Below are 22,625 nucleotides of genomic sequence, written 5' to 3' on the forward strand. Positions count from 1 at the left end.
CTGCTAAGAACAGATATTAAGAAATTATCAGTAAGTCAGAAATATTTGCTTTTCATTCTGATTCCCAAGATTAGTGTTACCACAAGGAAAGTCATATATCTGTACTGCAATTTGAAGAAAATACTGGGACACATGCACGAAAAAACCTGACATTAGAAATGTAGTTAATTTCTCAGAACTCCTATTTGGTACGAAACAGAGATTACTACACTACACAAACAGGTAGGTAAGTATGTCACCCTAGGTGAAGTTCACGAAACAGAGTTAGAATTCATGTCTCTATTGACTGATAGTCTCTTAAGCCAACTGCTGTGTTAACTTTATCCTTTTTTCCACTCTGTTTCACAGGCTGGACAATCTGGTGAACAAAGAGCTCTCCCTGTACAGTCTCCTTGTTACCTATTTACAAAAACTGTGTTCAGGGTCTGTGAACAAAAAAGCCACAATTTCACATTGTCTTCATAAGCTTTCAATAGAGCTCTTTTATTCTATCCTTTCCATAGCTACCTCTTCCGCTGCTGCTTCTGAGAGGAGGCCTTCCTTCTGAGCACAGGTCACATGGAAATAAGCTCTGCACATCCCAGCATCACAACTAATGCAGACACCAGTTCTGGCAAAACGAGGATCTTCACAAAAACTGCATTCCTTTAAAAAGAATGGAAAATGCCACAGTAAATATTTCAGGTGCATTTTGATAATTTACATCTTACATATAAAACCCAAACTGGTAGGTTATTCCTGTGTGGTACAGAAACCAAATATGTTCCCAACAGTTGACATTACTTAAAGCTTCATGCTTTCTCAACCCCCAGTACTGATTTAATTTTCAACAAGCAATGGTGAAGTGCTTAAATAACCTAAACGGCATGTTGGATGAATTTTTATATGACCCTCCACATCTTGCATTCCCCTTCAGAGAAACAACTAAACACCACCCAAGCAATTCAAGCACAATTAATTATACAAGGTATATATATACATATTATATATGTTTTGATATTATAGTATCATAAAAACCAATATTCCTCAGCAAAAGTTCAATTGTTTGACAAGTTCAGAGGGCAAATAACAAAAAAAGAACAGTGCTCTGGACTGAAAAACATAGATAATTATGCAGCTATCGTTTTCATAAACAATGACTGAGTCAACGTGTGACAATGCAGAAAAAATACTCAAAAATCATAAATATAAGTAAAGAAGGTTGCAATTCACTTAATTAAGGCACTATGGCTTCAGATATGTGCATTCTAGGCACAGTCATTTGCATTACAGCAAACTGACATGCCCTAACGTGACCTGGAAAAAGCCAACAAACTTATTTTTCAGTCAGATCCATTCCTCACCACAATTTCATACCAAACAGCTGTGTCAGCAAACTAGAGTGACGAGCACACAAGCAGGAAATGGAAACACTGCTTAAGCAGTGCTGCTATCCAGTGCACAAAGATGATCTAAAATTATACAGGTATTTCTTAAGTCTCCTACTCGTTAAATAGAGAGCAAAGGTGTATATCATCTACAGAAGATACCTCCATGTATAAAGTTAAACAACAACAGAAAGGAATGGTAGGGAAAGTTCTGTGACGGAAGAACCTCAAAACACCCACTCGTTACACTAGAAGGGCACCCTTTAGATGAGTAGCTGCAACACGAAACAGATAAGAAATTAAGTTAAAAAGACTATTATATTAAGCTGGTTTTGCAGGGGGAAATTTAGCTAAGTAAGTTGTAACTTCCACCCTTAATACAGCAAATAGCATTTATAGCTTTGCAAGACTACTGAGTCATCATCCGTACAGTTCACTTTCGCCTTACTCACAGAAAGAAAAGATGCTCAAACTCTTTGTCCTGCTCCTATACATCACTCATATTATTAATGAGCATGATTCATTGCAACAACAGTTTGCAGGGTCTGGGGTGCTTGCTCAAAACTTTATACAAATATTTCTAAAAAATGCTAAATGCCTCAGCAGGCCCATGCTCCTGATACAGGTATGTTGTACATGGGCAATCCAAAGTGTTTTAATTTATTTTATATACTGTATGTATTTTTAAAAATGCACTATATATTTTCATTTAGTACTCAACAAATTGACACTCCAGAAAATGAAACAGACTTTGCAGAAATGAAGCGCTAGAGCTGCAGACATACAACCACCTTCCCTCACGTTAGCCTGATAGATATGTCTTCTCCACACTCCCTACATTAGCCACAGAAACAGTATTTAGCAAATTACCAAGTGTTGTCCTCTGCCCACTGCAATGGTTTTCTGCATCATTTGTTCATGATCACTTTTGATCTGGATTGAAAACATTTACATGTAAAACCATTTTAATTTTCATGACATTTTTTGGTTCATGTTGAAGGGTTCATGTTGCTTTGGACTTTTGTAAATACTGCTTTGCAGCAACCTTTTTGTATGCATTCTAGCTTATATTCATTCTAGCTTACATATAGACTCTAAGGTAATTTTTACTGAATGTAGATCTGCCCCTTTCTTAATCGACTTAACCTCTCATTTCTCATCTCATAAATCCTCCTCACTTTACACTGATGTTGTCAAACTGCCTTTAAAATAAATTAGCACCTGTGTAAAAAATAGGGAAACTGGGGGAAAACAGTGACAGAAATTATGGAGAACAGTGGTAAGGAAATTGGTAAGAGAGAGGGAAGAGCAGTGGTATAACAACAATGAACAAACTTAATCTCATTTTTAGACATGAACCTCAGTGAAATTGCTATAAAAATTAAAGTTGAGAAGAGGCATGTTATTCTATTACATGTAAAAACATACAATAGAGCTACTTGTTAGCACTGCACCTCTTCTAAACTTACCTTTGCACCGTACTTTGAATAATTCATTTCAGTTAATGTTACTGGCCGCAGCTTGTCAATATCTCCAAATGCCACTCCTGGAACGTAGAGGGCACAAACAATATGGACCCACCTAAAACAGCAGATAAAATTAGGTTACTGTTATCAACATTTTGATTCTGTAGTATACTCACCATTTGCAGATTTCAAAAAAAAAAAACAACATGCAGATGCTAGAAGAAACATGTTTGAAGGAAAGTACATCAGAAGCACGGACAGAGTGCCTATTTGGAATTCAGCAGCTCATCAGACACTGAGTCACAGAGTAAGGCCTTTCAAAGCCACTGGGATTGCTCTGCCTGTCTGAATCAAGGGTTGGGCTACCATCACCTTTCTATTCTGCTGGCTTTCACATGGGGCTCCACACACTTTTCATGCAACATGAAAGGTATATGAAGATTTTGATATTACTTATAAAGCTAAGGCAGACAGACACTTTCATGATGGGGCAGGCCGTAAGAAGGGGAAGAACAAAATTACACAGGTAGTCACAGCAACTCTGAGCTCTAAGCATACAGCTATGAAGTACTTAAAACACAGCATCAGTTAGACTTTGCACTGTTAGTTACATCTGTTAGTATCATCAAAACTAACTGGTCTTAAGCAATGTGGATAAAACCTACATTCAGTAATAAACACATCTGGGTGGTATTATAGAAAGGCCTATCTGAAACTCAGGTGAACAGACTGTCACTTAGTTGGACTCTTCTTCACTGGCCATAAACAAACTGCAGAGCAGTAAGTCTAAATCTTCAGCCCGGAAGGGCAGAAAATGAGACAGCATGAATTTGGACCTCAGTGTCTAGTAATTAAATACCACACAATGGTAAAGGCTTCAGTTTGAAGTCTGCCTTTGACAGACATCTTTCTAATCTCCTGAAACTCTCAGCTACCAAAACTGAGCCTTGCAGCAAAAGACAAATCTTCTTCTTCTTCATGTAATGAACACTTTCTTGAAGATCCAACTCTCATTGTCACAAACCATCAGTTAGGGACACTCAAAATCTGTCCTGCACAGACAGTATGCATGACTCAAATTAACTAAGACAAATTACTTCAAATAATCTTTCAATTTCATCAAAATTCTGCAACTATTTGCTACTCTTTGCTAAAACACCAGGTGGGAGCAAACTGTGATAGACAAAAGGTCAAGATTGCTATTTTTTGTTATCTTAAAATATTCAAGAAAATGGCCTTACCATTGTAGAGATATGTAGCTATCACCTTGAACCTACAAGCTCCTCAATGCTCATGTCAATCATGACATGGATACAATCATGACATAGGGACTTCAGAGGTAACCAAGCTGAAATATCCTGTGTTTGACTCTTAGCAAGTATGTTAATTCAGCACTTTATGATCTTACCAGTCATTAATATTTAACAGCAAATATGTCACTAGTGAAGACTAAAACTCCTTTCTGTTCTATTCTAATCAAATAATAAAATCTACTCCCTGTATTCAAGAAGACTCATGATGATATGAGAAACACTTCTTCCCTTGGCCCTTTCACCAGGATTTCAGTATAGACCTGTTACCACTTACTCAAATCCATATCTATGCTGCTGTGCTCTTTTTTTCCAATCTTCTACCACTGTTTAGCCTATCTCTTCTCCTTCCTCTTTCCTTTGTATGTCAATCTAAAAATTCAGTTCAAATCTAAAAAATTCAATTCGACCAGAGCAGTAACATTCAGAGTTCAGGTGCACTTAAAACAGCATGTTTATTAATCTGTTATTAACTAGATGTCTACAAATGAGAGAAATACTGAAGCTGATGATTATACTATTCAGGAGCTATATGTAGCCCTGATTTCCCATGTTTCCCAAAGCAGCATGCTTCTCATCAATGGTCCTTAGACCTACAATGCTGGAATTTATCACATTCAGATTTATTAAGTTTCGCACTAATTATTTATGAATCATATATCCAAACAAAATCAAAAAAAGCAAAATATGAAAGGTTCAGTAGCAAGCTCTAAAATACATATATATTCCAGTCTTTACAAAAGAAACCAATGATCTTGCAATGCACAAGGTTGGTGGACCAACTTAAAAGCCATGAAGTCGTATCACTCTATAAGAAACTTCTCAGTAAACCTAAAATAAGCCACAACATTGACTGATCCATAGTACCATATCTGACAAGACTCTTTTCACCTGTGTATTTGAAAACAAGTTTTTACCCTACAGTTAAATTACTCAGGTTTGAGACGCTAAGTGGTAAATTCCCTTTAAAACACAAAAACTTAAACCAATGAGAATAATGTATATCCCAAATACACATTTACATGCAAGAACTGCATTGCTTTGTCTGCACAGATTTTTGTCTGCACAAAATGATTTGGTCACAGCACTTTAACAACTGGAAGATGCAAAGAAAATTTAAAGTTTAAAGATGAGTTACAAACCTTGTCTGTAAATAACTAAGTACAAATATGACAGCCTGCTAGCTGCCAGAGAACAAGCTGAGATACTCAAGCGTTCTGCCAAACTTCTTGCTGCTCAGAAAAGGAGTACAGCTCATTACAGGTTTTATTACAGTATAAACACTCCAGCATGCCAGCACAACCTCATAACTTAATACAATGCTATATGCAAAAAATAAGATTCTTCTTATTAGTATATGGAAAATACATTTCCTGTCTGACTCCTCACTTATCCAATGGAGGCACAAGATATTCCTGTGGGGGAGCAATGGAGCACTTCTGCCCTTCCACACTGTATCAGGAAGTGGCAATAGCACAGCCTAAATCACTACTAAAGAAATGTTCTTCTATAAGAAAAAGCCTATGTATGTGCTTAAATGTGTACTTTGGTAAATATCAGACATTTACTAAAATAAACGCCTCATTTAAATGAGCATATTTTAATTGTTTGCAAAAGGGGAAAAAAAAATTTTTTAAAAGCAAAATACCACATGCAGAATGAGACCTGTAACCTTGAGCTAAAGAGACTGCTTATTTGTAAATAAAAAAAATCTGAATTCAGTAGGGCTTCCTTTCTATACTCTTCCTTCAATTTAAAATGCGTAATATAGAACAAATCTTTATAAGCTGAAGTTACATATCTCCACAATTACTATTCTTAACAAAAATCCAAGGTTCTGGTTGGAGATTTTTGATAGTAAGTTTTAATACAGACTCCTAAATGTACCCTCCAAAGTTCAATATGAAGATACACATCTTCTACAAGCAGCTGCTTTCTCAATTTAATTTGCACAGTCTTTTCATGCTTCACTGGTGTATTGAATGCTGCTGCACTCTGTAGGAGTTTATCTATGATAAACCCAACAGCTGGCTGCTTGCTTCATACTGACCTTCTCAAAATGTTTTAGTGCATGTCACCCAAGTATTGCAGTATTACAGATTTAAACTGCCATTTCAGTGTGATTGGCACACAAGTGCCTCATTTCTTTAACCACCTATATGTGAACTCAGACCTGAATCTTTATTAAAAAACATACACGAGTCAGTCAAGTTCACAGCTGAAGAAGTTTCAGCTGCTTTTAATACCAGTTCTAAATATTTTCCTGCTCATTTATTTAGCTGCACATGTTTTAGAAGCTTGTAATTAAGACAAATTGGGTAATCAAAGAAGAATAATCTTCCTTGTTACTCTACCATCCATTTAGCTTGGAGCAATGATGACAGATGTTGATTAGGGAAGAAGAAAAACTCCGTACCGAAACAAGGACAGAATTTATATTTTTGGATAATAGCATTTTGAGAAGTAAAATTTCATAAATTCATATTTATACTTGTGATACTGTGAGGTTAATGTGAAAAGGTTTCTGCCGAGAAATTAAGCACCTCATTATTCTAATGATTCACCTTTCATGTAGGAAGAGAGAAGTTATTCCAACTTGATTATGAAGAGAAACTGAATAGGTTTGGTTTGCGTAGTTTCCAGCACTGATGCATATGAAGAATTTATTTTAAAAAGGTTGTAAGGGGATGAAGAGTAATGGTGAGTTAAAGGAATCTTGATTCAGTAATCTCTTCCTGTGAATATTGCAAGAAAAGCACTGAACTGGGTTGCAGTTTACTGAGTACAATGAAAACACCATGGATACTGCCCCAAGACACTATCCATCATCTACACTGTCCTGTCCCCCTATCCTTGAGAATTCAAATTTGTAAATAAATAATAGAAAGCATAGGAATTTTCACATATTAGTAATGTGAATTAGTAATTACTAATTGGCATTTGTTTTTTTCTAGTACATAGGCTCTATTCATCTGATAGCATTATCACATTATTTAGCAGATAAAGATACAATAACAATAAAAAATTATTGTGATAACGTCCACAATCACCAAGGCAGGCAGGTGCTTCTGCACAGACAACCAATGTCACAAAGAAAATACTTCTAGGTTAACCAAAAGCATAACACCATTTTACAAGAAGAAATTTAAGCAATTTTTAAAATGCTGACTCTAGATTCTACTAGGGTTATATGGGAAATCACATATATAGTGCTTGAATTGCTTACAGAACACAGGAATAAAAAGGTTAAATTAAAATTTGCCAGGTGATATCAAGTCTCACATTTCCTGTTACACAATTGACTTTTAGTCTTTAAAAACATTTTTTTTGCTTATAAAACTATCATTATTAAAACAACTGGGAAAAGTATAATTTGCTTAATTGTATAAAAGCTTCATAAGGGAGATGCACAGACACTCTTGAACCTAATACAGACCAGAAAACAAGGATTTGAAACCCATAAGTATTAAACAAGAAGCACTACTGCATCTATGGGATCAAAATTATTCACTATAAATCCTGACTCACTTCTGTAACATTTGTTTTTAAAAGCTTATGACAAGCTCAGTATCTGAAAGCTTTGTTTATTATCACATATCTGCAATTTATACAACCATAAAATGTACAGGAAAAGAAATTACTTGTCATGGTCTGTAAAGAAAAAAAAAAGAAGCAAAGAAAACCATGCAGCAAAAAACAGTAACATTACCCATAAATCAGATATCATCTATAATATAGTGCTCTCCTTTATTAGAGAGAATTAGTTACCATTAATATTTACTCCTTAATTTATGTGACAGGATTGGACTATGTGACAGGAATGGAAGACATCACATGAGAATTAATCTGCTTATTCTCAAATTTGACCTGAATTCCATCCTAAAACACCCACCTCTGGTTGGAAATTATCATAAGCAAAGCATATTCTCAAAAATCAATAAGATAATTTTTATAATTCAAAACAATCACAATACACTGGGTCTGTCTGAATACCTTAAGCATAATTTCAATATAATTTTTTTATGCTACTTTTTACCATTGCCTGGCATTACAGATTCAGTCCTTTGCTCTCCTAAAAAAAAAACCGTGTAACTCTCCCACTTATATCACACTTGAAAGTCAACAGACTTGAGTAGAGTCTGTACAAGGTTTAAGTTATGGAACTGTCTCCTATAGGAACTGTCTCCTACAGGAACAAACCTAATCTTTTAAATGTAAGATGACACCAAATTCAAAACATCACTTATTCAGTCTTACCTGCCTGCATCAGTCTCCTTGAAGATCCCATCCTGGTTGGGACACAATTCACAACTAGGTGTGACACCACATTTGCATGCATCACAAAACCAAGGCTCTGTGGAATTTTCTGAAGCTGAACTCATGATAGAGTCACTCTCTCCATCAACACCGTAGCAACCTACATACAGGATAAATGGAAGAGCAATATAAGAAAAGACAACTGTACAAGTAGACACTTGCCAGTTATAACTTCAGGAGGAAGAACACACATATAGATTCAGGGGAATGATATTCAGAAAAATACTGAGATACCCAAGAAAACTTAAAATATTTTTTAAAATATTATCGTTAGTGCCAAATTTACATTTTAGAGAGACTTTAATTCCAAGAAGTAATCTATTTTATGTGACTGTCTTAGATTAAAAATGAAAAACAAGAAGAAAAAGACTGTTCTACTTTATTCTTCTAGCAACACTCGGAGTTCTTCCAGACTTTCTATTAAGAAGGAAAGTAAGAAAACAAGATTTAAAGCAACCAACAAAGACTGAGAAAAACTCAATGCATTTTTTTCAAATAAATAAATATATTTCAAGTTAAATGCAACAAGCTCTTCTCTCTGAAAATTACCATTCTTTGGAGAGAAGGGGAGAGTGCTTAATTTGCTTTTTTCTCTAGAGGTTCCTTATGTCAGTAGAATCCAGTCAACAAATAAGCACTCCACTTTTCCACCTTGCATTCAGCATTCAAATCAAAGACAAGAGAACATACACATGAAATAAAAGCCACTATTTGACTACTTTTAGTTGTAGGGCTGAGCTTAAAAACGCTTCCTGTAACTTCAAAACCAACATATACTTTGTGGAGCACAGACTGACAATTCTGAGACATCACACTGGTGATTGATAAAGAATGGATTTTTTTTTAAAGCACTGTCATTTGTACCTGGTTTTAAAGTATGCCTAGATTCAATCATTCAGTTTCTCCATTCCTCTTCTGTATTCTTTATGATTGTTAAGGTGCTTATGCATGCTTAATTACCAAAAATTTAGGGAAACAGTATTTTTAAAGTGATTTAGAAGCTTGTTATTTAAATTTTGCACAAGACTAAGAGCTACTGCAAATGACAAAATGGAAAATCTTAAAGCTAATCACCAGAAAACTATATTTTTGCATATCCCACACTTTGAACATTTAGCTGCTATTCAATAAAAGAAAAAACATTTCATTGTCAATACTTAAAACATAGTAGTGACTTTACCAAAAGATTAAATTCAGCTATTTGTCAAATATAGTGATCAAATCAACATTTGTACTTTCAGAGCAGGTAAATTATTGAATTATTCTGCAATCAAATATCAACATGATTTGTTACTGTGTTTCATTACCCGCTGGCTGTAACAAAATAGCCAACAGTGCTCTAGCTCCCCTTCCAACAGAAATAGAAGCCTGAGTGAATGAAATTACATAAGCAACACTATAGGAATCATTTAAGAAATATAGTCTTTCATTAAGAATGAGGCTCATCAATAAGAATTAAATAAGAAGACAGAATGTTTCTTTTCATTATAAAAAGTATTCCAGAATGAAAGGACAAGTAATGTGCAGAAGAGCATTCACAGACAAATTTCTTTAGAGACATACAAGATTGTACAGCTCACACATAAGGTAATTCCATTTTCTATTTTATAATGTGATATCACTTTAAGCAGCTTTCCAGAAAGAAATTTTTTAAGTTCTAATAACACAATCTTGATTACATGCCAGTAAATCTCCTTTTCAGCAATAACACTCATGTACAAACACACAGCCCATTGACATCATAGAGCATTAACCTTTTTAGAATTCCTTCAGACTTCCAAACACTACTCAAAATTTCTTTACATTACAGAACAATACTGTCCTTGACCCACATGGCAAAATAAAATCAGTTTCTTTCAAACACTGATGTTTCTTCAGCGACCAAAAGTAATTAGATTTGCTTTTCTAACCTAAGTGCCATCAGTCTGCTAAAATCAGAATGATGACTTCCCCAAACTGTCTTACTTCATTCTGAAATAGCTGCCTTATTATACTCATCAGTCATTTATACCTGACTACTTTTTATCCTTTTTCCTAGAAAATTACACAAATGTAATGCAATTATTTCCATCCTTACCGTATGTGTTGACATTAAACGTGATTTTATATAACTCAAATCTAGATCCTTTTCTACAGTAAGAAGTAAAAAAAAAAAATTGTCCATAATTTTAACTCAATCTTTTTGTCCCAATTTGTATATAAAACTTAGTGACAGCTTTAAAGAGTTTAAGATCCCTGACAGAGGAGGCATTTACTCCTTCCTTAATTGCAAAAGCTAAACACAATACTGTTACAACCAGTAAAAGGGGTGGTCCTTAGCTGGAGAAAACAGACTAGATTACCCTCAATCATTGCTGATAAATGTCTGGAGTTTACTTTCTAGGAGTAGTTCGGACTAATGTATATAAACAACGAAACAAAACTCAGTTTTGTGAACAATACTTTCAAACAGGTAATTAGGTAGTGCTCCCTAAATACTTTCTATTCAAGTCTTGGGACCCAACAGTTGAAGCCTAAATTTGATCTAATGATACTCACTACAATGAAAAGTTAAGTCTCAAAATTTATTAGAAACCACTTGTTAAGGATATGCAAGTATTTTAACTCAGAATTTTTCTTATGTTTGTTGAAAAGAGTCATTTGCTACTTTTGGGTTGTTAAGTGATAACAGAAATCAAAGGAGAGATCAAATTTCATCAATGTAATTTGATGACATCAATGACATCTAGCACAATCATAGTATTCCTTAAGATTTAGATGCCAAGTGTGTACAGGAGCAGATGTAATATTTGTTTTTCAGACGTACAAGGAACTAAAACCCCACTTCATATCACTTCAATTGAGATAGGAAGGCAAAAGCAGTTTCAGAACAAAACCTTATTGTAGAAATATATCCATTTTGTTAAAAGTTTGAATTTCATTCCAAGTATATTTGAAACAATAAAAAGTTAAGATCATTACAGCATTCACCTGGGATGTGGAAGACTCTGAAGTCTCTGCCCAGTCAAAAACAGAGCAAGCACATTAATCTATTCTCCCATAATCAGTGCTGTCATCACGTGTGCTAGTTATCCCAGAATAACTAACTCAGTCTCTTCTGCAAGTTGCATCACTTCTATATATAAATGTTATAGTATTTATTGTACTACATGTCTACTAATTCTGCAGCCTAACTGCAGCAGGTCAAAATTGTTCCAACATACCAGGAAACAAAAAAACTTCAATATCTTATAGTTTTTCAAGAAATATATTTTCTGAGTATTAACTAGCAACCATAATGAAAACCCACTCAATATTCTGACTTTATTTCTTCTCTTGTAATCACAAATTGCAATAGAAAATGCCAGCAAAAAAAGTAGTTTGGTCAGATTAACACGACATTTTTAAATAATATAATGCTGTGAACACCTTGTCAAAATCTAGAATTGTAGATAAACAGATTATCAAATACATTCAAGCAAGAAAACGCAATTAATTAACGCTAATGAAAAAGATGAACTCTGCGCTTTTAGCAATTTCAAGTACCTTTATAATAATCATGCTAAGGGATTAATATTTCCCTTATTTCCCCTTTAAAAATGAGGAAAAAAGGTGTTTTCTACTGCATGGTTTTAACTGACTTTTTATGTGTTAAATAAGACCTGCAGTACAAAAGGCACTTGATATAAAATCTAAATGCATTTTTGTCCAAATCTATCAAAAAAGTTACAATATGAAGATGAAGAGTTCTGAGGTTTTAAAAACAGCTGTATTTTCATATTCTTACCACAGGAATATTCTTTCATCTATAACAGACAAATACCTCTATAAATATATCATTTTAGGATCCTTAAAAATGCTGAATACAACAATGGTTCAACTTACTATCTGCCTTCTTTTGCTATGCTGAAAAAATTATTTTGGTCCAATTACCAAAAACTTTAAAAAGCATTATTTTTATGACTCTTCAAAATGCACAGAGATGTAGATAAAAAGCTGCTGCTTGGTAAATCATTACATTCTAGTATTAAACAGCTGTGCTGATGATCAAAAAGAAGTTGTTCAGTCCCACTGAACTATCAGGAATTGCTGGTGCTGGAACACAAGGCAACCTAAGGGCTCACTACAAACAAAAGCATCAGGAGGCAATCTTTAGGGTCTTTCTGAAAGCATCACGATTGTACAGACAGTGTGACTACTTAAAGCTTGAAAGGATAACAGAAGAAAGCATACACAACTTGTAAAGGCCATGTTTAGTTCGCATTATTATCACTGCGCCTCTGACCTATTTGGCATTAATTCAACCTCCCACCTCTTTGATGGGAAAATATGCTGAAGAAAATAAAAAAACTTGTAACCACTTTGCTTAAAATGCTCCCTGCCTTTTCCTAATGTTCACAAAAATTCTGAAGTCTGGATCTACAGAATACCCCTAAGAGCTCCTTTGCAACTAAACTTCATTAAATCCTCATGTTCATATACTCTTAGATTACTGTATCATAACTCTATGTCTGACACCTCCTTGAACACCTTTAACCCTAAATGATAAGACCGGTTTAGTATGAATTTATACACATGAAACTCAAGAAGTTACAATTCTCACACCATTTACTGTTCTGTTAATGGCATCTATATAGTATGATTACAGCCAAGCTGTCTATTGAATGTATGTCACTATATACAGAAAACAATATTTTTTATTCCCTGATTTTAAAGTCCTTGTACTCTGTCAATAGCTTATTTTTTTATGTGACTGTCAATAAAATGAAATGAAATTGCAAACACTTCAAAATGCTACCATTAAAACTATCCTTCTGAAATTTATATGACTAAGAGAAACAAGAAGACAGACCCAGTTGTTGCCTTGGCTGCAGCTCTTCCTCCATTTCTCTGGGAGGGTAATCTTTGCCAAACAGGGTATCTGCATACACTAACTAAATCTACATATACTCTGAAACATGATCTTATTGTAAAAACCATGAAAACATGAACTTTATGGTAAACCATACAAAAATCTGTGAGATGAGAGTATTCAAAACATTTCATTCAATCCTTAACTGGACCAACACTTTAAAATAAATACACTAATATTTCCATGCATCATAAATTCAGAACAGTATTTTTCTTTAGTAAATGGAGAGTACTAAAGTACATGATTTTGAAAAGTGAATTTTTATATTGGACAGCAGCAGACTACAGTATGGGGCAAAATGAAAATGCAAAATGTTTTACTACACTGTAAAGCATGTGACTACACTATTGCTTTTAGCAAGAAAAATTTTATTCCCTGACATACACATCAAAGTAAAGTAAGAAACAAAGACAGGGGATGGAAAAGAAACAGCTGAAATAATGTAGAACTTCTCTCATTTAATTCACAGCAACCAACCCAAGGGCAACAGCTGGCAAGTGTACTACCTACAGTTATGGCACATGCTATGACGCGTGCCAGACATTTTCTTCAGACACGCTGCAATCAATATGTCAAAAAGCCTGACAACACAGTTGGGGGTGTCCTGCTATTACAAGATCTCGCCACAAACCCATTTATCCAAAATGACAGATTAGTGCCTAAAGAAGACTTTTATAAAAAGAAATGACAATTATCTTCACTCATAAGTAAAAACTCTGAAGAACAGCTGTATAAATTCAGTAAAAAAGACTTTTTTTTCTCTTTTTTGGCAGGGCGGGGACAGGACAGGGATAGACTGATACGTGAAATGAGAATTAATTTTTAATTGATACACTTATGAATTAATTACAGGCTGTTTAGACACAACAGAGAGTGGGAATTAGCATTACATGTATGCTACTGAGCAGTTTTAAAGGCAGTTATACTTTGAATGATTTATTTGCTCCACCAAGAATAGATTTTTGGACACGTGTCTACAGACAAAAGGCAGCTTTTGGACAAGTGATGCAGGCCATATAGGTGATATGAACATTCCACAGCAAATAGTTTCTTTGGAAAGGAAACTGAATTTCTCACAATCACAAAACTTGTCAGTAAAGCAAGTAAAGGTGTACAGTAAGGTTCCGTGACTCCAGCTCTGAATGAGAACCCCTATCTAACCCTTGGCCATGTTGCTGTTTCCACATGAGCGCTGGTAGAGTTGCTCCCAGGTGAATTATCACCCCTCTTCTTCCATGGAAGACCTTATGTAATACTCCATTAATGAAAGCAAGCAACCCAACAGAATACAAATCATGACTGAACATGCAGCCGCTGCACCACGTACTGAAAAGGAAAAGGTGCTGGTACCAAACACACAGGTGCAGAGGTAATTGAGCAGTATGCACAGTGATAAGCTGTCTTGTACTAGAAGAGCTAAAACTTAGCAGAGTAAGAGTGAATGGAGATCTAAACCCTGCCTGACTTTTAAAACGGAAGGCAGCATTAGCTTACCCCCCCTTGAAGGAGGGTAACAGATTCTTGTCAACAACTATGCTGACATGCAGCCACTTTGAGACTGCAACTGGAAGGTTCATCTTTACATGAAGGGGCCACACTTTGACCAACAGCTAAAAGTAGAGCAAGAGCACCCCTGCAAAGGGCGGGAGCCCTAGTGTCCTAAATAAGCTGGTTCGACTCAGAGGCAGCATTTTCATGGCTAGTAAATAGCTTCATATTAAAACAGAGGCAGCTGTCATAGAAAAACCTTTCCCAGTCACCTGAAAGGTTCTGTGCTGGACAGAAATTTCCACTTCAGTAGAGCACAAAGGCACCACTCAAGGGTGTAAGAGCCCTCCCTGTGAAGCAGAACAGTTTCTGTTAACAGTCAACAAGGAAGGAGAAAAAAAAGTCTTCAGGGAAAGAACAATCAAATCGCCAATATCCTCATTAGGTGAGTCCCTCGGTGGGACAACAGTAAGGTGTGAAAGGAGTGCATTTCCTTTCAAATAATTATCTATCTGCTATAGAAAAGTAAAGAAAACATACTCATTTACAATACTACTTGAAATTGCATACAAAAACTATGAAGAAAACCCCTGTGGTATTCTAGCAGCTTTGTTTGAGCATTTCAGGACACCTGGCATCTTAGGTTTGATTCTAGGGAGAAGACAACTGCTAAGAATCAAAATCAGTTTGCAAGAAATGGGTGTATTACTCTCCCCAACTGCTGGTAAACATCACTGCATTGATTTCTATCCAATTCATAAATTGGAGCCTCTTCTTTCAATGCTGTGCTAGAAAGAGCATTTTATAAAAAACATAAAAGCTGAAATATTAGAACAAATTTCAGGACACAGCGTGATGTCTGCATTCGCCCCAACCTACCTACTAAAGCAAACCTGCAAAAATAAAAATAAATTCTTGAATTTCAATGTGTTTACAAAACAGACTCACTTATCACTGGAACATATTTTTTAAACTACAAAGCAGTTGCATGTTAAGAGTACAAAGGACTTCGTATAATACAGTCTACACCCATGATCTGGGCACACAGTTACAAGGTACAGATTAAAGCCAATGATATAAACAGTAAACCTTGCCTCTATTAACTTAAATAATTCTCAAGGTTGCAAGCAATCTTTATATGATTAGACAGTAATTATCTCTTTAAATAATTTTTAATTTATTTGTGGAAATCACCCGAGCTGAATGTTTAGGCCAACAGGAGCAAAAAGCAACTGCTGCATCGCATTTTGGTTTTGCCTGCAACTTCTTAACGACTGGCTGCGTCTTCATATATTACTCATGCATTTAGAAGTAATAGAGTGAGTCAATGACCTCTGGGGGTAGTGCAGAAATCTCCAAGTTATTGAACATAGATACATATACAGATGTAGATATAGATGATCACTATATCAAAGTAAAGCTTCAAATGTTCCAAATTTTTTACAATATTTTTACTTGCTGCAATTACTTAAACAAATTAGTGAAAAAAGCTCTGATTTAAAATAGCACCTGCTCTTACTTATCATTACAAAATATCAAAGTACAGAAACAATACATCAAAATAAATGTTTATTTCAACTTGAAACTATATTAATATATTTACAAATTGATATACATATCTAGCAATGAAAAATATACATTTAACATCAAGTAAAACTATAAATTGTTCAGTTTCAAATTGTTGCTGGGGAAATTTACATTTTTTTCACAGCCATCAATTACTCTCACCTACAGATACTGCTTATTTTTCTCTAAGACTTCACCTATTCAAACAGAACACCAAAACTGCATTATGTATGCTTTTAAGTATTTATCATTAAAATCAATTGCGAAGAGCTAAACAATCAACCATAAGTGTGAAAAATTAACCAACATCTATAGTCAATTAGCTGGTACAGACTGTAGAACTTATCAGAACAAACCAGCAAACTAAATCTTCTCAATTAATCTAATTTATTTTACTGCAATAACAACAAAAGAAACCTACATATTGTACTCTTTGTATCCCTGGGACTACAGGGAATCTTTGCTTGTAACACAGTAAAATGAAGAATAGCAGCAATTACTTTTAAAGACATTTTGAACGACTGAAATTCAAGTGACTTCTGACCTATGGAACTATTTTCCTCTACATGAAAGCCAGCTATAATCTTACTTCTTCTAAGGACACAGGTTTAGTAAACTAAACAAAATGAGAAAGGGATCTTCTAGGGATTCTAGTGTATTCTCTTGAATAGCAGGCATTTATAACTATCAGCAAAAGATAGTTACAGTTTTTTTTCCTTGTGAGTTATTATTAGACTGTGCCGGGGGGAGGGGGGGGCAGTAATCTATCGAGATTCTATAAAACTAACTTTTAGTCACTTACTGCATCTCAAATCAAATATATTCTGCACATTACTTTCCAAAAAGCATCATGGACACAGAGGAAGGAATTCTGCAAGCGTATCAAGAAACCTAAATTTAGGAGCCTAACACTTGTGGTAGGCAATAAGATCTGATTAATGCCCTCAAAAGGCACCTGGAGTGTGAGTCAGCTCATCATAAATTAGGTCAACTAAACTGCTCTCTAAACTCCACTGACAGTAAGGATTAGCTCTTCAAAAGTCCACAACAGGTTTAGGGGTTAAGAGTACACATGGACACTTAATATAAGGCACCCGAACCTGAGGAAGAAATTCCATCCTCAGTTTTCAAACTGATGTCAAGCAAAGAACCGAACTACATCCCAGGCCATAAAGTATACTATTTTGAAACAATTTTCAGTCGAGTATGAAAAAACCAAAGGGGAATAAGGGAGTAATAAAACCACTTCCTAGCTGGAAAGGCATGCTAAACAGCTCAAAAAAATTCTAAATTAAGGGAGTCACATAAATGAAAGCCTACCTTCTTTTAATTTCAAGAATTGAAGTAGCCTACCTCATTTTCTTGGGAAACCTTAGAAAACAAAAGCAAAGTTCTAAAATGGTACAGGATATCAGGAAAAAAGCCCAAATTTATTAATGGAGAAAAAAAACAGGTTTTGTTTTTTAACAAAATAGGTGTGCCTCTCTGTGTCAGTATCTACCCTATCTTCCAACCTCAAGAGAAAGAGCAACAAGACACAATACAGCCTCATCTTCCATGCAAGGCTGTTAAAATTCCATATATTCACCTAAATTATTACTCCTGAAGTGTTTCTTTAAAACCAGATCTCCTACATTCATTACACACATACAGTCTAGATTTTTAAGGAATTAGCGAAACAATTACTTGAATATGTTCTAACTTCAAAATTGTTTCAAATTGTCAGTGAAAATTATGAGGAAGTTCAAGACTAGCTGTTTTCACTTGTAATGAAATGCCACAGACAATTCCTTTCCTCTTCCTCATCTCTCTGTCTTTTTGGTACAGCAAAAATACAGATGAAATAACCTTTCCTTTTATAAAGCCTCCTATTCTTATGATCTTATATCCCAGTTATGCAATCAATTTCATATACTCAAATAGCTAAGACAAAAATACATTAACAGAATATCCTAAAGCCCTGAAAATACAATGTACAGTATAGCTCCAACATCTGCACACTGATTCATCATATCATTATCTGCAGACCACGTTCTGTCCTACAGGTGTTTATATTTGCTTTGCTGAAGTAGAAGATGGGTGTTACACCACTAAATATGATCCATGTAGCGTTACAAAAAAATTACCCCCCCAGAGTTGAAAAGTTTCATTTATTTTGAAGAAACCAAGTAAAAATTTTATTAAAGGCAAAGCATATGCTTTCCTCCTGCAATGAGAATGAAGGGTTGTATTACCTTCATGCACTGTTATTCCACAGTTGTCACACTGGATTATTTCATCAGCATCTTCACTGTTATCTCCAAGACAAACGCAACAAATCAAAATATGGTCCATTTTCTGGGAACTCCAATTTTGAGACTTCTCAAGGATCAATGAGTCCTAATATTGAAAAATGAAGACACATATGGATTACACCAGGAACTTCGATTTTATTTAAAACAAAGAGAAGATCCGTTATTTGCCCAGTTTTTGAACAAGAATCAAAAAAAGATGGAAAATTATTTTCACAAGGCTATAAGTTTCTCTGTTGTCAAAACATTCAAACACTTCACCCACGAATACAAGAACTGGGATGGATGGATGGATGTCAATAAACCTATAAAGTTATAGATCTGCTAAGATTCAAAGGCCAGAGAAGAGTTACTTCCTCAGACAGAAACATGTATGCAAACCATTTATGTTCTACAACAAGGAATACCTAAGAAACCATTTAAAAGCAAAATTAAAAAAAAAATGGCCACAGGTGACCTTCAAATGTTCCAATATTCAGAAAAGTTGCTTCATTTTGTTAAAATTCTAAATACAAGCCTGCCAAGTTTTCACTTACATATAATATAACAAATTATCAACTCAGTATGATTTTGTTGTAATGCAAATTTATATGGCTCCATGCAAAACTTCATGATTTATTAAAACTACAACAACTTATGTTGTTCTGACTATATACAGGAGTAAGGATTTGCAGAACAAGCACATTGCCCTGTTCTGACAACCTGCAATATGAACTACAGATCTTATATAGAATGTGGGTTTTAACGGAGAATTTTTCTAAGGAAACACAGAGGAGTGCTTCACAAACCAAATAAAGCTGTATGTAAATTTAATTTTCTTAATAAACACTCTCTAGGACTCTCACTATTTTCATTGTGAGTTACAGCCACTGTATCTTCTGCAGTTTCATGGCCTCCGTGCAGTACAAAGAAATAGCAATAAATAGTTTCAAATCAGACACTGAGAGTTCAAGCCTAAATGGTATCCATTCAAAATATCAAAGATGTGAAAATATTCCAAAACTTCTGTGGCATCAACACACAAAAAAAAAAAAAAGTGAAAGATGCCATCTCAAACATCATTTTCTAATTCTAACCTCCCATTAATGACATAAAATACAGCACCAATACCATGCCTGAGAAACCATCTAGAAGTAGAAAAGAACATTCAAGCGGTTATGTTGCTTACAGGAAGGCAGCTAACCATGAAAAATAAAAGATTCTCCACTACAGAGTTCAAACACCCTCCTTTTAGAACAAAGCATTTCAAGGAAAGCAATGAACTTGGACATTACTGTGGCCCACCATTACTCAAAATACCCTTGTTTAGCTTACCATTCACATTACAGATAGGCAAATGGCAGATTAATTGTGCAATAGCACAGGTTTCCCTGATGTATCTCACAACTCTACAGATATAACTTATTCTGAGAGTACGTTTGACTTCAACCGTTATTTGGCTTTGCTAAGAGAAGTTTAAAAGGAAATTTGCAATCTCTACTATTATGGAAGCCCAAGGTCTGGTAATTTAAAAAAAGTAGAAAAACAAAACTGTTGCTTTAGATTGAATAAACAGGATTGCATTGCAAAAACGACATTAAAATAAAAATAGCTGTCTGGGCAGTGAGAACATATGCAAACACAGACAAAAAAACCCCAACAAACAAGCAATGATGAAAGGACATCAAATTTTTGATCTAATGATAGGATCCCCATCCATCATGGTTTACCTTACGTAAAGACAGTCAACAGGTCAAACAAAACAGCTGAGTAACTTGTTTTTCTATGCAGACACAGAGAAGGAGTGATCTGGAAAGTATGCTGCTCTCCCCTGCTTTTAGTCCATATAAGCTTCTGAAAGACCCTACCTGTCTAAAACAAGGGAACATCTACATAGAGATAGGAACTGCTGCCAACTCCTGAACTAGTCGGGCTCCCTACTGAGGTGAGAGAAATGATTTCACTATGTAATGAATCACTATGTAATTCCAATTTCTGCGGTGTTAATGAAGAAAGTGAGCATTTCAAACTATATGCCCCTAGACTCCTAATTTAAAGGGAAAAAAAAAATTAAAAATACAATGACCACCTCACTGAGAGTAGGAGGATCCTATAAAGCGGCAGTAACTATAAAAACAGAAAAGCACCATTTATCTACTAACGATGCCTGACCTCAGGAAAGAAAGCCAAATTTTTATTCTGTGCATAATACAATACAAAACCACATTGTATTTAATTACAGCACACGTTAAAATATTGTATATGCTGAAACAAGAGTCAGCCCTAAGAGAGTTAACTAAGATAGGCCCCCTAACATCTACTCTGCCTCAGCTACCAAGACTCGTTCTGTTCTGCCCACTGGACCAAAATTTAGAAGAATGCTAGAAGCAGTATACAATAGGCCTAGAGGTAATAAATTAGGATAAGGTAGGATAAGGTAGACATTTGAATAGGAGAAATAGGCCTGGAGGCAAGGCTTTCTCTAAGCTTCAGTGCACGGGCCGAGAACAATGGAAAGGTAGAGAGGTCAGACCGATGAAGATGAGAAGAAGACCCCAAAACCTAGGCTGAAGGCCAGAACCCCAGAATTGGGGGCCAAGAAAAGCACTGCCTTTATCTTCTGATCACTGTCCTAAATCTAAAGGCAAGAAAGAACCTCATGTCCATGAATACTAAGAAGCTTCACAGAAGATACATCAGAGACAGCTCTGGGCTTCTGAAACAGGTCTAATTTTTCAAATCAATGGAAATTACGGCCATACTTAAGAATACATAACTCACAGCTCGATTCTGATATGGGAAACAACTCTGAAATAAAACTGCCTATCTCTGTTTCAAGTTCTAATCATCAGCAGAGCTCTTTCAGCTCCTGAGCCAAGAGAATGCAGGTAACAATACCGGAATCACAGAGCTTAAAAATGAAAGAATATGCCCATATAAAAAGTTAATAAAGAAAAAAATCCTAATAAGAATTTTTTTTCAATCCCAATTATTACCAGCAATTAAAATAGCACAGCTCATTCACTATCATATATATACAATACATATCAAAGTATCTGAAATGGACACAGTTGATTCTTTCAAATACTCTGTAGTTCCCTGTCATTTTACACATGTAAATAAAGTTTTAAGAGAACAGCAGAACCCTAAATAATGCCATATCCCTATTATTTCTTAAATGTTATGTTGACATTACAATTCTTTCCTGAAAATTGAATCCTGAAAAAGAATACAGCAATTCTTTTAACTTTGTTCAAAATTTTGCTACTGCAGGACATGAAGTCAGCCATACTGACAACCTGATATCTTAATTTTTCCACAGGCACAACCTTCAAAGCAACACTAATTGTGCACAGGGAAAAAAAGGTTGCTTTATTAAACACTTATATATATTTTTCACATTATGCAATCAGAAAATATTTAATATAATAATCATAGTTCCCAAATGCTTTTTAGTATGGTAAGAAATTAGTTCATTTGTGACTATTATAAGCAAACCCAACATAAATTATCATAATTATTCTATTTGATTTTAAACCCAGTGTGCATATTTCTTTACTTAAAATTCTTCTATTAGTGAACTTAGTGTTCAGACTTTGATGTCTGTCACAAAAAAGGGCTAGGATAAAGAATAACATATCTTTTATCTATTTTATGATTATGTCACAGATGCCTTTAACTTTTAGAACATTACAGATATGCAGCATTTACACTCAAACAGAACTACAAGTCTTGCTAATACATGTTGGTTTGCATACTGGACCTCCTATTTTATTTTAGCGCTAATCCAACCTCCCTAAAGCCAAGAGAAGTCTCTCTATTGACTTTAGTGGCATTATGCTAGCCAAATGGTCCAAGCAAGGTTATTTCATATGCAGTGCCTATTTAGCATAATTTTGTTGCTTCACTTATTCACTTATTATTGTGTTGTAAACACAATTCCAGCCAAT

The 22,625-nt window shown here is 35.0% G+C and overlaps 1 protein-coding gene across 6 annotated transcripts in view; it reads right to left on the reverse strand.

Moving 5' to 3' along the window:
• PHF14 (PHD finger protein 14) overlaps positions 1-22,625 on the reverse strand; it is a 159,375-nt gene that overhangs the window by 123,762 nt on the left and 12,988 nt on the right. For all 6 annotated transcript variants that reach the window (XM_018075667.2, XM_018075665.2, XM_018075666.2 and 3 more), the window contains 4 exons: positions 18,640-18,784; positions 8,401-8,560; positions 2,837-2,948; positions 508-645 (listed from right to left, as the gene is read on the reverse strand). In XM_018075667.2, the coding sequence (XP_017931156.1) occupies positions 508-645; positions 2,837-2,948; positions 8,401-8,560; positions 18,640-18,784 (555 nt within the window). The remainder of the gene's footprint in view (positions 1-507; positions 646-2,836; positions 2,949-8,400; positions 8,561-18,639; positions 18,785-22,625) is intronic.

Source organism: Manacus vitellinus, unplaced genomic scaffold, assembly GCF_001715985.3.
Source record: "Manacus vitellinus isolate BGI_N305 unplaced genomic scaffold, ASM171598v3 scaffold_3_pilon, whole genome shotgun sequence".
NCBI classification, from domain to species: Eukaryota; Metazoa; Chordata; class Aves; order Passeriformes; family Pipridae; genus Manacus; species Manacus vitellinus.